Here is a 16,743-nt window from a genome sequence, read left to right on the forward strand (position 1 = left end):
ATATGAATATTTCATTGTTTTTGTTGCATCTAGATTATGTTCTACGTATGAAATTTTGAATGCCAACCAAGTGGTTGTCAATTGACGTTCGTAGTAAGACATCTCCTTCAAGATGGTGCATTTCAAGTTTTGAATTTACTCCTCATTTAGCCCCTTTGTATGTATTTATTTGGCAGAAATTGGTTCTCTTGGCGTGTGAAATACTTCTATGAATCTTTTAATAATGTTTTAGAATGCATATGTGAGGATAATTTAACCTTAAATATTGTATTAGCACAGAAACTTAAAAGTTCGTTTTGCCGCGCGTCGCGCTCGTGCACTCAGTTTTTTATGCCTAATATGGCTGACATTCAATAATGAAGAAGAAAGGAACCTGTGTGGATGAATCTCATTGATTAAGGGTAATTAATTTTCGATACAGTCAAAATGTAATTACGAGAACACCGCGTGATCTTCAGAAAATCATTTCACTTTGGAAGGGTACAAGAGTTTTATTTTAATTCAAATATCTCGTAAGGAGCGGAGTTTGTTTTTGGCGACTGAAAACCAAGTTGAAGAGAAGAATGTAGGCCTTGCAACATTTTCACATACGTAAATATTTTTAATACCGAAGTAGTCTTAGAAATAATAGTAAAGTAGATATTTTACACATAATATTGAGGATGTACGGAGACTGTATTTTTGCAATGCCCTTCTCTTCATCGGATGTTAAATAGACCATGTATTTTCTGAAATTAAGGAACTAGTCTACATTCGAAAATTAGTGCCTTAGTTTACAGACTTTACAATTCAGCGGTTTTCTTATAATATGCTTTGTGTTGTGTTTGCATATACAGCACATATTAAATATGTTAAAATCTTCAGGTCGTAGCTACATGGAATCCAGTTTGTTTCTGTTAGGTTTTATTTTCTGTTTGGAAATTGCTATTTTTGTGCAGCCTGAGTGCTTCTAAATGTGTACATAATATCTGAAAATTGTGCTCTGTATGGTGGATTTAGATACACAGTTGTACAGGATTATAAGCTATATGTGTTTTTTTTATTGTTGGGAAGAGTTGAAGCCTTTTGGTGTATTGCCATTCGTTTCTGAACAGCAAAGTCGAATGGAGATGCAAGGCTATTGAATTTATGCAGAAGAACCAAGACTGAATGCCCCATGATTTCAATCATGTTTGTACTTCTTTTAATAGCTTCTTGTTTACATTTCATTAGTGTTGTGCACCTCCTCCAGTTGGCAGATTACAGTACAAACTCTTTGTGTGAGATTTTATTCCCAGCTTGTCAGTGCAGTGAATATCTTAATTAGTTTATTAGGTATCATGTAATGTTGAAATATTTCACAGTTTTGATGCAAATCAAATATTTCCTTAAAGTGTAGGATGTTACAGTCAGCATCATAATAGGCACCAGCACGAGTAGAAAGAAATTGCAAGTGGGTTGTGTGTCTGTTTTGCCATCATGTTCCCAGAGCTTAGAGGTCACGTGTTCTGAGTATTTGAGGTCAGATTTATTGTGTGCTTGGTAGTAACTTCTGGAATAATGTTTGCGTGTAGAAAAGACCATGTGAAATGTTATTGCTGTTTTAAGTTTTGTGGAAGGCAAAATCAGTGTTGTTAGAATGCCAATTCATTTTGTTAAATTAATTATTCTGGTTGTTCAGGCATTAATATCATCAAGTCTGTCTTGAATATGAATGGCTCCACACATTTTTTAAGAACATTCTGTTAGCAAGTGAGTGAGGTGAAGGTGTGGCAGGCTTTGCCACATGTGTGTCCTAGCCACTTTGTCTAATTATCTACAGTGGATGCCATTTGGTTTTGTTTGCCTGCTTCTTCATATCATGAACATGTGGAATTGATTATTAACAGAGGAGAAGTGAGTGAGGGTGTTGTTATGTGGGTGAAAATTATTGTTTATGATGTTCATGTGTCACACTTTGAAGTGGGATGCATGGACCTCCACAGACACACACTTGCCATGATGCACATGGGACCATTCACATTCCTGTCTCAAATCCCACACCTTTTCAAAATAATGCATGGTATTTTGGCGAAGGGGTACAAAATTTGACACATGCAGTAGGTTGGCCAGTATTTCAGACCAAGATAAAATGGCTTTATGCTGCTCAAAGACGTTCCTGTCAGGTTTCAGTTTCTCTGAAGTGAAGTCTCTCAGCAACTGGCATTCTTGGGAATGGAAAATTATCAGCTGCTGTGTGCCATATGGTTCTGAAAGTGACTAAAATCAACATACAGCATGTTATATAATTGCAGACTTACTGTGAGTGTTGTAATTTGTGTGGGGGATGATTGTGTGACAGGGCATTTCATCTAAACATGGTATATAGGCCTTGCAAAGTGGCATGGGATGGAGTTCTGCTGCAGGATAAAGGGGTTAATGTCCTGCAGCCTTTGAAGTCTGCCCAGTGGGAAAACAAGATGTTAGGGTGGGTAGCATGTTGAGGATGGGAAGCAGCACTGGAAATGAAGACATTTAAAATTGTGATGAGATTGATTTAAAATGAAGCAATGTGCCTGAGTGAATTGTATTATATTTATGTTAATTTCAAGAGCTGTGATGCCAAGGTAACAAGGTAATTGAAATGTATATTGAATGAAAATGTTGAAGTAGTAGGACACCAATCTGGACAAGAGTGATATCAGTGCTGTCTGCTTCCAAACAGCAATGGCTGTTGTGTGTGTTGGCTAGGCATGTTGCCTGCTGTATTCCACTGTCACAGTGTTCCTGGCCACGTTTGCACCCTTCAGTGACGATAAAGTGGAGAGTGAAGATCTTCAGTCTTTGATTCAAATTGAGGGTTGTATCATCACAGCCAGGGGTCCCCAAATCACAACTCCACCAAAGGAATACAAAATATGGTGGTTACGCGATGTTGAGTTTATTTTTAGTGTAATCGAATCAGTGTGTTATGCTGAACTGGATGTATTTCTTGGAGAGATGGTGAAGAAATTAAGGATGTGATGTGATGTTGTTTGGTAGATCATTAGCAGTGTGTCAGATAGCTACCTGAAGGTAAAGGCAGTATGTTTTGTTTGAAATATTGGTAGTCATATGACAGACTACATGATATCACATCCCAGATGACAACAATTGTAGTATTCACATCCCTTATGTTAGTGGTGGATAAATATATGCAGAATATAGCCAAGAACATCTGTTGGAAGGCTAATTCAGAGGTAACAATGGTAAGGCCCATCCCGCCTATCAGAACATCAAGTTAGTTTCTGCAAACATTTGCACCTGTTTGTATTTCTAGTGAAATTAAATGCTTAACAGACTTGGTTCTGCAGAGATATGTGGAGGTGGAGTGATTACTGTGCTCCAAGCAGTATGTTCCAAACTGCTTGGAGCACAGTAATCACTTTTCTGTCTGGACTTGTTTAATGTCCAGCAGCAACAAAAAAAAAAAAAAAGGAAGGCGTCAGAATTTCTTGACTGCTGTAGGCAGAAGATTCTTGGATAGGCGTATTAAAACTAAGGTAGTATACAATTTGAGGGGCAGTTGGAGCACTGGTCAGTTGTGGGTTTTTCACTTTCATTTTTAGTCATTGCAGAGAATTACACTAAGTGCTTGCAGTTACAGTTTGACACATTTACTACTGATGACAATAATTCTAATATATTTTATTCAGTCAGCAGTAGTAAATAATGGACTTAACTATGATGCCATGTAGTCTCATGGATTGGTTCTAGTGAGTTTCAGAGGAACCTACAGGTTTCATCTTCAGGGATCACTTCTGCCCTCAAGATGTCTTGTGAATTGCTAGTTCAGTGTGCTGTGAACTGTTATGTTACTTCAGATTTGAGGCCAATCAGCCCTTGATTGAGCCTGGATTGGAGGGGTGCAGCGTGAATCTCTTTGTGTGGCTGTGGAGCCGGGTGGCACGAGTCCCATCTACGATGTCCATGCAGGGTGCAGGGAAGAAGGTAAGTGCAGTTGTGTGCTTTGCTCTAAGTCATGCAGCAGTGACTGCATGCTTAGCTAATGTTTATCTTGTGGTGCAGGAATCAACAGAGGAAAGTCCTGCTGCACCAGATAGCACCACCAAAGAACGGAGTGGGTTCAGCGAAGGGGAGGACGTGCTCCAACGCAAGGATGGACAATTCTACTTAGGAACTATAGTAGAGGTGAGCCCAGAGCCCTCATGACACATGAATGGTCGTTTGCTGTGGCATGCCCTCCCTCGTAATGCCCATAGGCAGGAGTGGAAGGGGAGTGACTAGTTTAGAGTGTTACTGCATGCAGTTTGATGTACAGTCACGTCACATTGCATTGGACTGAAAAAAAAATTTCTTTCAAATACAAACTGAAAGATTGAAATGTCTTTCAGTTCATAATGTTATATTGCAGCATCCTGTTGCACTGCACAGATCTGACTTTGCATTTTGCTTTTATGCCATCTACATGCAACATTTGTTACTATTCACTCATTTTTCTTTATTGACACTGCATGTTTTGGCCTAACTGACCATCGTCAAGTGTAAGGTTTTTGTGATTAAGGAACTGCTTCAGTTGTTCCCTATATAAAGTTAACAGTGGTGATATATGTTTACATTTTTGTGCTTTGTTTTCATGTAGGGTGTTGCTTGATGCAAGAGTTGTGATGATATAATAATCAGACATTTTTAGTTTATGAGAGATGCTGAAGAATATGATTTTGTTATGTTCATTTTATAACAATATGTGTCTTAAGTGGTCACGGTATGGGAAGTGTTGTAACTTAGAGGTTTTCAAGTCTGATGTTCAAATGTAGGCATTTCTGTTTCAGGTGGACCTGGTCACGGAGCAGTGCTTGATTAAGTTCGGGGATGATACAGATAGTTGGTCCTCATTTAAAGATCTCACCAAGCTGACACTGCCGGAGTCTGATCTGCTGTGTGTCATCTGCAAGAAGTCTCAGCCAAAGACAGACAACGAGATCATTGTCTGTGACAAGTGCAGTCGTGGATATCACCATTTGTGTCACCAGGTAAGTGTATACACATATATTTACCCCTGTGCCATACTGTATTTACTATCATAATTCATGCACTCTGCAGGTTGGACCACACAGAATGAATATCCGCTGTTATTTGTATTCGTTACTGTGGATTGTGTTTACTACGTCATTGCCTAGCAGTGGGTCTGTGTGTCACAATATCATAGCACCTGAGCTCATCTCAACAGCACACTTCACAAATCCCTCCCATCAGTCTGTGTGTCTGTATGTGTCCCTCCCCATTGTTGCTAGGAAATGGCTCGGTAAACACATTCCCATGGCAACGAATCGAGTACATGCAACAGAAGAAGAATTGTTGGATGTATCATTTTCTGCGAAGTCTGCATTGTATCTAAGGAGAGTCTGTGGGTCTGTCTGTGTATCCTCATGTCATTGCTAGGCAGTGGCTCAGTAAACACATTCCCATGGCAATGAGGAATTGTTGGAGGTTTTGTTTTTTACGTGGTAGGCAATTAGTTCTTCCTAGAACTTCTATTTTTTTATAATATACCACATAATAATTAGTGCAAAGTTTCAGAGCTTAGCCCACAAACACTGAATGTGTCAAATGGTGTGTTTAATTTTTTGTCAGTGAAATCATCATTATCGCAGCCACAAAACTCAAGGTTTGGACCTTACATCCCATTCTGTTCCTCTGTAAATAAGTTGATCCTTCCAGTGTAACTTTGGGCATCTGGTGGATCTTGTTCCTATGGGTATACTCGTACATGGTCTGACAACAAAGTTTGCGAACTCATTGCGGTAAAAGTGCTACATACCTCATTGCTGGATATCACTGTGGTCGCCTTCAAAGTACTCCCCCTGTGAAGCTATGCACCGATGCCAGCGCCTAGTCCACCGTTCAAAACAATTTTGGAACTGGTGTTGTAGAATGGCCTTCAGAGCTCCTGTTGTATTAACTCCTGATGTCATCAGTGTCATCAAAATGTCTTCCTTTAAGTTATTTCCTTTATCTTCGGGAACAAAAAGAAGTCATTGGGTCTAGATCCGCTGAATAGGGAGTGTGTTCCAGCACAGTTATTTGTTTACTAGCTAAAAACTCCCTCACAGACACTGCCGTGTGAGCATGTCCTTTGGGACCATTTTTGCACTCATCTTCCTCATGTCAAGATCTTCAGTTAATATTTTCCTGTTTCTCTGTCGATGTTTGAATGTATAAGGGGTGGGCCTTCTTGGCCCTTGCACCGCGACCACAGTGATCTATTGTGCCTCCTCTGTTGATGTTTGCTCACTGTGTTAAGCTCCTGACAATGAGCCAACAATTTTCATGTACAATTTGATCAACTTTTGCAGCTTTTCAGTTCTGCTTGTTGCTTGCCATCCTGATCTCTCTTCGTCAGTGACACTTTCTCTTCCCTCAGAAAGACATGTCACCCACTTGTAAACTGCTGTCTTCTTCATATCATTATCCACATGAACTTGCACTAACACCTCTCCGATTTCGCTTCCACTCTTGCCAACTTTAACAAGAAATTTAATGTTCATACTGACATTCTCGTGACAGCACACCGAAACACACTCAGACAATAGTAGACACCACTCAGAAAGAGACTGCCTCAGATCAACAACAACACAGCTGTGAAACGGTGATATGCCAACATTATCAAACCATACTGAGGTTTCTGTCCACTGCTGCCACGGCAAGCATGGTGGTGAGTTCGTGAACTTTGTTGTCAGACCTTGTCTAACCATTAAGTATTTTGAAATGCGGTCAGAAGTTGAATTCATCAAGTCGTTGGAATCTTCAGTGCATTAAATGGAATGTGTGAAATATTTATGGATTAATGTGTTTTTATTTTCCAACATAAATAGAGGGTGAGTGATTTATGCAGAGGCTTGAATAAAACAAGTAATTATGATATATCACAATCAAAACTTTAATGGTCAGCTGTAGAAGGGGAATAATCTCTGCATGTTTATTATGTATTCCTGCATGCTGGGTCTGAATGGCATATACTTGATACAATCATCTGTTTTGGACATTTTGATTTGTTTGCAACATGCTCTGTTGGTAATTAATGCCTGGGAGAAAGTTGTGTGTGATTCAAACTGTGGTATAAAAGGCATCAATTTCAGTGTTATCAGAACTATTGCTGCAGTTTCTTTCTAACGAAAGAGGGCACAAACTTCCCCCTTTACACATTTCCGTGGGATTGTGTACTGGCTCATGCTCCTTGCTTTGTGATGGCTTCAGATGTGACCTGTGTGTTTTATTTCTTGCTTTCCAGCCCCATATATCAAAAGAGAGCACGAAACCAGAAGCACATTGGGTATGTAAGCGCTGCTTGGACAGCATGCCGGGCAAGGGCAGGGAGAGCAAGGTAGCCAGAAAAGAGAGCATTCGCAAGATGTGTGGCCCCCGGCCAGAGCCCCCTAGCGTGCAGATCGAGAAGAACAAGTTACCTTATGATGTAAGTTGGGAATGCAGTTCATCCAAGATAACTTGTATGTCATGGAGAGGAGTTTGTCATGACAGCTTGCTGTTGCAGCCTGATGAGCTGTCATGGGACCAGAGCCACCGCAGCAACATTGAACAACGGTACTGCTACTGTGGGAAGGATGGAGACTGGTTCATGCAGATGCTGCAGTGTGGCCGCTGCAGGCAGTGGTTCCACGAGAAATGTATCAAGTGCTTGCAGTATCCTCTGTACTGTGGTGACAGGTACTGGCCTGATAACATCCCCTTAATTTAATATTCCTGCAAAAGTCAGTGTTCATCATATGACAGGGTGAACTGCGCAGATGAATGCTGTAGCTCTTTTAGTAAGTGAAGATGTCGCTAGGTGTCAAATCATTTCACATTATTGTTTCTGTGTGTACCTCTTTCAGTGGAAGAGCGATATGAACAGTCTTTTTTTAAGAAAGAAGGAATAATTTGTGGTGCCACAGGGTGAACACCCAATTGCAGTAAAACAATAATAATATGTTGAATGTTCTATATGCAGACAGCTCAGTAACTGCCTTCAGCATTGAATGCCATGTATAGTCAGTGCCTCGTAACCTTAGCCGTGGAGGAAGGTAAACACTGTTGTGGAGCACATGAAACTATATGCTTGCTATGGTGACGTTCAGAGCTACTCACTGAGTGGATAACATTGCCTACGGAGACCAGGTGTAGTACTATACACCTAACCACACTCCAAGACGCTACATTCCAAACTGGTAGTACCCACACTGACGTAAGCTGATATGACTGCTCCCCCAGCTCCGCGAGAGATGGCATAACCCCTCTACCATGGCTAGAGTTCCAAGGAACTAACAGTATGCTTGGCTGTTGTGATTAGCGTCTGCTCCTCGGAAAGGAGGAACAAGACTGCGTCGGTCATCCCACGTAAAACGAAATGGTGCTAAAGAAGTTTTTTCTAACTTTTTAGTTGTTTATTTAGTTTTTCTTATTTTGGGGATGATATCAGCACGTGATTGAGTAACTGTAGACAGGGTTTGGATCAGTGATTGGATTCATTGAACTTTTACAACTTGTAACTACACTTCACAAATCATTGCAGGATGCACTAGTTCTTCGCAGTCTGTTAGACCCCTCACTAGCCGTTGCTTGGTAACAGCTTCCAATGGTGGATGTCCCCTTCCTCTGGGTTGCCAAACTGTCCCCGTGCCTCAACTACCAGCTTCTAACAGCAACAGCTCGCAATGGCAGAACCCCAGAGGTTATCTAACTCCTCACTAATGTGTCCTGCATATAAGACCTTGGCACTGAGTGCACAGAAAACCCTGTTTCTCTGTTCCTTTGCAGTTGTTGCATTCATGTCTGTTGGGTTCCCATGTGATTGCCACTGTTGTATAGTTGCTTATTTTGCGCTTGTTGCCTAGCAACACACCACAATATTTTACCGTTTAAAGGTTTGACATATATATAGAATAGATATTAATCTGTTATTATTTTTAAAATTTTCATGTTGTATGTGTAAAGCTGACGGTAGGAATTTTCTTCATGTGGTTTAGATTGGCCACGTACCAGGACAGTGTACACATCAGAAAGGCAGGGCTCAGAGTGTCAGTGTGAAGTAGGTCTATGCGTGCTGCATGCATTTGTGCATTAGCAGGCAGTGGGTAGAGGAAGTTGCTGTTGTAATAAAGTATAAAGTGCAAATAAGAGATATGTTGCACAATATCTGTAGAAATATCATGCACCAAGCACATTGGCTGAAGTGATAATGATTTTGATTTATATTCAGGACATGCATAATTTGAGTCTGCTGGAACTGTTGATTACCATGATAATTTTTGTTGGTTTTCCTCAGGTTCTCCAGGCAGATACTGGGTTGGTACCTCAAATTAGGTTACAAACACTCCCCTTCATGTCCCTTCCATTTCATTGTTAACTGATCATCCTGATCTGTAATCAGAATCACTGAAAACCGTCATTAAATGAACCATAAATATCACTATTGTTGCAGTTGATTTGATGAGTATTAGTGCAATTCCTGTAAATATATACAAATCTGTAAACCCTTTTGGATGTACCGAAGAAGTGTTTTTGATGCTGTGAACTACTTAGAAATATCAGAAATAAAATGATGTTGATGAGCAAAAGGCATTATTGTGTGTTTGCAGGTTTTATGTATTTGTATGTTCCCTGTGTAATTACGGAAAGGAGTTTGTTCGTCGTCTGGAAATGAAGTGGGTTGACATAGTGCATCTGGCTCTATTCAATCTGACCATCTTCAATACTAAGAAGTACTATGATTTGGACACAGTTATCATTCCGTACGTGAATGACAATTGGCACGCCTTTCAGCTACCACCAAAGGTACATTGTAGTGAAATTTTCACCTTGATTGCTGCCTAAACCATGTGGAGATGGTGTTAGTTTGAGAGATTTGAGGTTTTCATGGTGAAGATTCATATTCTCTGATGATATGTCATACCTTGACTAGGCAACCTCATGGAAAGAAAATTCAGTACAATCTCCAGTATGATGATTTTGGTTTGTGCCATGTGTTTAAAACACAAACGAGTGACTTCATAATGGTGACATAATGACGATCACTGTGTGGTGGTACTCCCTCAGCAGAGTATTGTGGTTTTGTGGGTTATGAGACCATGCGGGCTGATAGGATGATACGTACTTGTAGAGGGAACATTGCCTACATTGTCAGTTTTCTACCCTGAAGAGGGAAGTAGTATGTTCTTCCAGAGGTTTGATACGGTATACCGGACTGCATAGCGTCACATCCCAAACAGCCATAATTTTAACATGAAATTTGCACTTGTACAGAAATGCATACTCCTGGTCGAATGACATTGTTAATTTGGCCTAGAACAGTTTGTTTCACTGCCATTGTCTAGCAGTGGGTCTGGTGGCCACACTATCTTTGCAGACTGTCAAAAGCTTATTCACAGAACTTCCGTGTCTGCTACAAGTTTGCTCTTAATATTTCAAACTCCATGTACGTGGTAACGTAGTTGGTTGAGGCTCTATGCTACGAGCCGAAGGTCACGGGATTGAATTTTGATGAAGTGGATTTTTTCAATTGACCTAATCCTTCCAGAAATGAGTACCAGCAATATTCTTGTAATATTCTTGGGTGTAAAGGGCAGCCAGCGCATAAGGCTGAGAGCCTTACCGTCATCTGTGAGCCGATCTAGAATATGTGGGAACCTCAACATGTCACAACCCTATTGGCCTCAATGGCCTGTTACCAGTATACCTTTACTTACTTTGTTTGAATTCCCACCATGGCATGGCAGCCTATGTTTGATCCCAGGTCTGGTCAAGTGGGATTTGTGGCGGACAAAGTGGCGCTGGGGCGGGTTTTCTCCAAGTACTTCAGTTTCCCCGCCAATCTTAATTACACCAAATTCTCCATCATCATAATCACCTGGGACAGGCTACAGTAGGCCAATCAGTGGCCGCCATGCTGAGTGGACCCAGTCGGACTCCACCCCCCACTAAGGAAATTTAATTTAAAATTTTTTACTTTACAGAACAGTTAGGTTCTTGGTATCAGAGGCCCTGGGATGAGTTAAAGGAATGGGACAAAGAATGTTCTTGTGTGCCGGCATTCTAACATTATTTATTGCAATCTCATTGTCAAACATTGCAGTATAATTCCAGTTGTATATTCACTGTAATTTAGTGGCCAGACAACAGACTTGATCTTTGAGTTTGTGTTGAGTGTGAGATTTTTGCCCCCTCACCACATTTGTTACTAATTTTATTTAGACGTAATTTGAAAGGTGAAGTGTTCGTATGTTTTGGAGTTTGAATTACAGCAGCTGATGTTGTTGTTCCAGATCCTAGATGTTAGCTTGGATGAGAGACGGGAGAACATCTTGTCCGTTCTTACGAACAACAGGAATAGGTGAGTTGTGGTCTCTGTTCTGAAAGAGCAAAGAGCTGTTGGCATCACATATCCTTTGCCACTTCAATAATTGAAACATTTTGGCATAAGAGCTTGAATCCAGAAGGTACTCCAGTTTGTTATTTGTCGTTGTGAGTGTCTAATGTTGGCACTTTCCCCTGCAGATGGCCATTGAACAATTCAGACCCCGTACCGTGTTGTACATCACTTCCTCATTCCATTGCAAGTCTTCTTACCCATACCTCTCTGTGTCGGATTGCAGGTTCAAATGTGGCAGGGAGATAAAGAAGCGCACCACAATCTGGGGCCTGCGTGTACGGCTGCCCCCTCATGCTCCATCCTTTAGCTTGCCCAGTGTCCGCCCAGTGAGTGATGCATTGCTCAAGGAGTTGTGGTTCGGGAATAAGCGACTAAAATTCCTGCCACCCTCACTGAGGTGTGTCTTTTGAATTGCCATGTTTATCTTCTATTTCCACAATGCAATATTAGCTTGTATATTTTACTGCTTCTGAAGAAAAGTTCATCTGTAATAACCTATTGGCATGTTATTTTCAGTTGGCTGGAGAAGTAATGGCACAGAAGGGGGCTGTTAAATTCTGTGGGCCTGTTATCTCTTCGTAGAGAAAGTGCACTTGTTTTGGTGAAGTTTGTTCTCTCTTCTTTTCTAGTTCACTTGTATCAGGCAAGTGTCAGCTTGGTAAAAGTTTCCGCACTGATGGCGTTCTAAATGGCCACTCGAGTGTCATGAAGAGTGCTGTGGATCCTAGTATGATGGGCAGTGTGTCATCCTCCATGGGACTGATGCTCGAGAGCCACAACCGCAGCAATGGGTTGTCAGACCCTCCAATGGGACTTAAGCTGTTGAAGATCAGTAGTCGGCCAAACAGCATTCCCATCACAGGCGACAAGGTACACTGACTGATGTTGCAAAGATCTGTCCACTTTCTGGTATTTGGCCTCATTCTGCCCCTTTGTGTGTAACAGAAGAAAACTGCAGAGTGTTCTGCTTGTCACTAGACTATGGCCGTCAGTTTTTACTCTTATCTTGAACCATTTTACGTCACTTCCCAGTATAAAGCATGCATTCTCTTGTGAAGAGAACTTAGCACAAGTCAGCAGCCAAGTGTGCAGCCAGCTTCCCATCATTTATTACTTTCTATCCTGCCTATTCACTTATAACACTGCTCAATGTGGCCAGGTGTGCATCAAGAGCTCCGAGTACTGCAGTGGTGGCTTTGTGAAGAAGTCAACTGCATATCCCCCAGCCAGTCGACTGAGCATGCAGCAAGCACTGCTTCGACGTAGGTTCAGATCCATAGCGAATAATTCATCCCACAAAGAGCATTTGCTGAAAAGGAGGCGGTACAAGCGTCAACAGGCAGATGGCCAAGCCAAGGAATTCACTGTTCGCAAGGCCCGGAAACTGCTCAAAAATGCAATAGCAACTGTAAGTATGTGTGTACACTTTAAGGGAGAATCTGCTCCCCACTTTATCTGGGAAACCACAGAAATGCTGATGCTCTGTAATTATATGTGTAATGAGGCTCTGTAGTAAACTGAGTACGGGAACACCCTCATTTGATGGTCCTTGATTTTTTAATTTTTTCCCTTGTTTAACGTTAAGCTCCAATGATCCAGAGTCGGTTAATTTTAGTGTTAAATTACCACTGCTAAAGAGTTCCAGCATTTAATCCATTGACTGAGATCTGCTCCTTCTAATGAATCCCACAGAGTGCTTAGTTCCTTTCGCCTGAGGATGGAAACGGATTCGGTTCCTGAGAGATTGTTGTTTAGATTATTAGATGATGGCCAGAGTTCAAAATCTCAGTACTTCCCAAGTGGTGCAAGGTGTGTTAGAAGGCACATACTGCTTCTGTCTTGAGATTCAGAGGATAGGAGTAACCAGTCAGAATCATGTACAGGGAAAGGCAGTTACTGGTGTTTGTAACTTCCCTTTGGTCTGTCATACAGCACTCCTTTTGTTCCCATCCTCTGTGACTTTATTTCCTTTCTCCCATCTTTATATTCAGCCACATCCCCTATTTGGATTACTTCAGGCAGTTTGTGCCTTGCAAACATCAGTAACTTTGTACCAGACACCATGCTGTCACATGCCAAAAGACCACACTGTCTGGAAAGTAATAAACTGCCAACTTTGCATACACTTTGAAATTCTTTTAAGTTAGGTCCACAGAAAGAAAATGCAGCAGGCAATATGTTATTGTGGCATAAGTGTTTTTATGCTTCATCATTGCAAGTAGTAATTTGAATTTTCTCTCGAGGTACAATTTTAAATTTCATTCTTCTCGTGCGTCTCATTAAACCATTTCATTGGTAACCATTAAAATACAGTTTTATGCACGCACAGTTTTTGTAAGTCGGCAAGCTTTTGGAAAATGAAGCAGCATATGGTGAAAAATTCTGCACTTTGCATGACTGCACAATACTCTTAGAGGTTTTAAAGTAATTTAGGTTTGTACTGTTACTGTGTGATGGAGACTTGCAACAATGTGGAACACTGCACTTTTCACCAACTGCAGAAACTTGAGGGTCGCAGTGTTAAGTTTGAGAACCCCTAACATGTAGCTCGTATTAGTCTGAAGTATGGTAATTCAACTCTGTGAGCTTCTTACAAAAGGTGTCTACTGCCTTGGTACTTTTCAAAAGAACTCTGTTTGGAATTAACCATGAGAACTGTTGTGTAATTCTTGCTGAATGTCACATAATGGTCTTTACTATGCCAGTTTACATTAACCCTACCTTGAATTTTCTTGCCAACAAATTCAGTATCCCAATTACATTGCAGAGCCAGAAGAGTACCCAAGATCTGCCACCAACACCTCCGTCCTCATCTGCACCTGATACGCCGCAGCCAGTAATGCCAAGTATTGCTGTTCCAGTTATTGCAGGACCTGGACGGTCTGCTACGCCAGCTCTCCCCTCATCCAATTCCGTCCCCTTCCCACCTCCTACCACTCCTGGTGACACAAGTGGGGATGAAACCTCTTCTCGGGGCACTCTCGACTCTTTCATTCCTCCTCCCAAGGATTTTGAAGGTAAGAATAATCCGTTTCGTAGTTTAACGGAGCTCTTGTCGGCACCTAATGGGTTGAATGTGACTGCCAGCTTGTTTAATACTGCTCCGGCTCCCAGTATTCTAAATACAAGCCCAATTACGCTTCCACTACCCTTGACTCCTGTTCTCACACATCCTGTTCCACCCCGACCTGCCAAGCGGCAGCTAAGTGAGAAGGATATCCGGATTGACCGTAATGGTGAAGTCAAGCGGAGGAGACATCGACGCAATAGGGGCAGTTCAACAAATGGGACAACAAACACAGGGACGGCCAGTAAAAGCGCTACATTTATCCCTGGCCGCCCTGAGAAGCCTGGAGACGTGTGGTCAGGTGCCAGTACATCTGTTCGTTCATTGCGTAGCATGTATAACAGTGGCCCATCGAGTAGTGCAAGTACAAGTGGGGGCCAGGTGGGCAGCTGTGTTGACTATGTTCTGAATGGACGACGTCTTAGAGCAACTCAGAGGCAAGACAGCATCAAGGGAAATGAAAGGAAGATGGTACCTCAGCCCTCTTCAGCAAAATCCTCCCCAGTCAAGCAGAATCCAGTAGAAATCTCTCTTGATGATCTTAAGTCATCAGTAAACATATACTTTGGTGCAGCAAATAGGATCGCTGCAGGAGAAAAGTTTGGTGTTCGGGCAAAGAGAACAACTCCAACAGGGAAAGTTCAGTATCTAATCGAGTGGGAAGGCCCTCCCACATAACAATAAATCTACAAGTATTTTCTTTCATTGGGGCGTCAGTCTGATCATTGTCATTGCAAAGAAATTGGTTCACAGTTACCTGGTAGATGGAGACAGCTTCAAGACTGCACTCATTTACAACCATTTGTGCCATGGCTACATCTTCCAATCAATGAACCCTGTAAGAGGCACACTTCCTAAGACAGTGACTTACGTTTTCCCCACCTGACTGATTCATTGTTAATTGCTTGTTGGGACTGGGAATTCTGTCTCTTCACATGTCATGTTTGTTATTCTGCTCTGATGTACAAATTGAGGGTGGGGGTGTAGCTGTAGAGTGACTGTGTCTTAAAAGATAGGATTTTAAAGGTTTTAATTCAGATTTTGTAATCGTTTTATTGTGTAATCTCTGATCAATTGGAAGCCACTGTGGGGCAGTGCAGTACCCTTACATGTGCCAGTATGTTGTCTTATTGTGTTGGTTCTTCCTGTCTTATTTATTTCAGAGGTTGGTACTGCCATCACTGTGTGTGCGTCAGGTCATGCCAAAATTCCCAGTCCTGAACATTCGTGAAGTATTGTACATAATTATATTACTGCCAATGCTAAAATATCACTGCCCCAGTCTGCAGCCATTGTTTATTGATGTACAATATATTGGGAGGAGGTCTGTCTGCTTCTTATCATGTTACTGATGTGGTGTGTATTCAGGAGGGCCATGATGTTGCCTAGTGGCCTATCAGACCATTCTTGTAGCAGTGTGACAATATGAATGCGTACAGAGATGGTGGTATGTGTTGATTTGGAGAACAAGATCTAGATGATGAGAGGGCACTGGCTTGCTGTGCATGGGTTTAATGATGCTTCACCAGATGTTGCTACTCATCCCATAATATAGATTGTTTGAATCCAGGCATACCTGGTGTGGCATCAACTTCATAAATGTATATATTTATTTGTTGCTCTGTGTGTGTGTGTGTGTGTGTGTGTGTGTGTACATTTAAGGTGTCATGTACAGTATGTCTCCTGTAGCAGTCCAGTGTAAGGTAGTGTGTGAGTGGCAGCACTGTGCCTAGCATATAATGAGCTGGTGACAGATTGAGAATAGTAGTTGCTTTCTCCCAGTTGTATTGAATTACTGGTATGACAGGTGTTCTTGAGGTGAACTGCCAGTATAGTATGCCTTCTACGACAGACTGTATTACAGAAAACTTATCAAATAAGACTGAAAATAAAGCTTTTCAGGGTGACAATGGTACTGCTTGAAACAAAAAAAAAAAAGGCATTTTTACAGGGATTGAATATGAAATAGTTTAAAAAAAAAATTCTGGATTATGTATGTGCGCGCGCGTGCGTGTGTGTGTGTGTGGGGGGCAAAATTGCATTTAAAATGCTGTATGAAATTTGTAACATTGTAAACTGTACATACATGGCTGCAATGGAACCAGATATGCTCAGAAAAATGTTTTTTAGAACTGCATGTGGATATACGTATGAACTGCAAGATATCATTCCAGTGCATTTTTAGACCAGATATATCACTGCCAATTTTTGTAATAATATTGTACTAGTCAGTACAGAGCAAAGAGGTTCCGATAAAAATAAACATGGGAAAATGTGTCGAGCTTTGCTGCAG

At 41.4% G+C, this 16,743-nt stretch overlaps 1 protein-coding gene across 2 annotated transcripts; it reads left to right on the forward strand.

Moving 5' to 3' along the window:
• The first annotated feature begins 106 nt into the window (after positions 1-106).
• LOC111873631 lies at positions 107-16,731 on the forward strand. 2 transcript variants are annotated; one of them, XM_023868529.2, is made up of 12 exons: positions 107-401; positions 3,822-3,948; positions 4,027-4,149; positions 4,791-4,991; positions 7,250-7,432; positions 7,511-7,683; positions 9,594-9,789; positions 11,277-11,344; positions 11,607-11,780; positions 12,013-12,253; positions 12,543-12,791; positions 14,151-16,731. In XM_023868529.2, exons 2-12 carry the CDS (start codon positions 3,922-3,924, stop codon positions 15,126-15,128), a joined length of 2,613 nt encoding a protein of 870 aa, XP_023724297.1. In that variant the 5' UTR covers positions 107-401; positions 3,822-3,921; the 3' UTR covers positions 15,129-16,731. The 2 variants fall into 2 exon arrangements, with proteins under 2 accessions (XP_023724297.1, XP_023724298.1); XM_023868530.2 differs by lacking the exon at positions 107-401 and adding an exon at positions 428-591.
• Positions 16,732-16,743: the final 12 nt, after the last annotated feature.

Source organism: Cryptotermes secundus, unplaced genomic scaffold (assembly GCF_002891405.2).
Source record: "Cryptotermes secundus unplaced genomic scaffold, Csec_1.0 scaffold678, whole genome shotgun sequence".
Classification (NCBI taxonomy): domain Eukaryota; kingdom Metazoa; phylum Arthropoda; class Insecta; order Blattodea; family Kalotermitidae; genus Cryptotermes; species Cryptotermes secundus.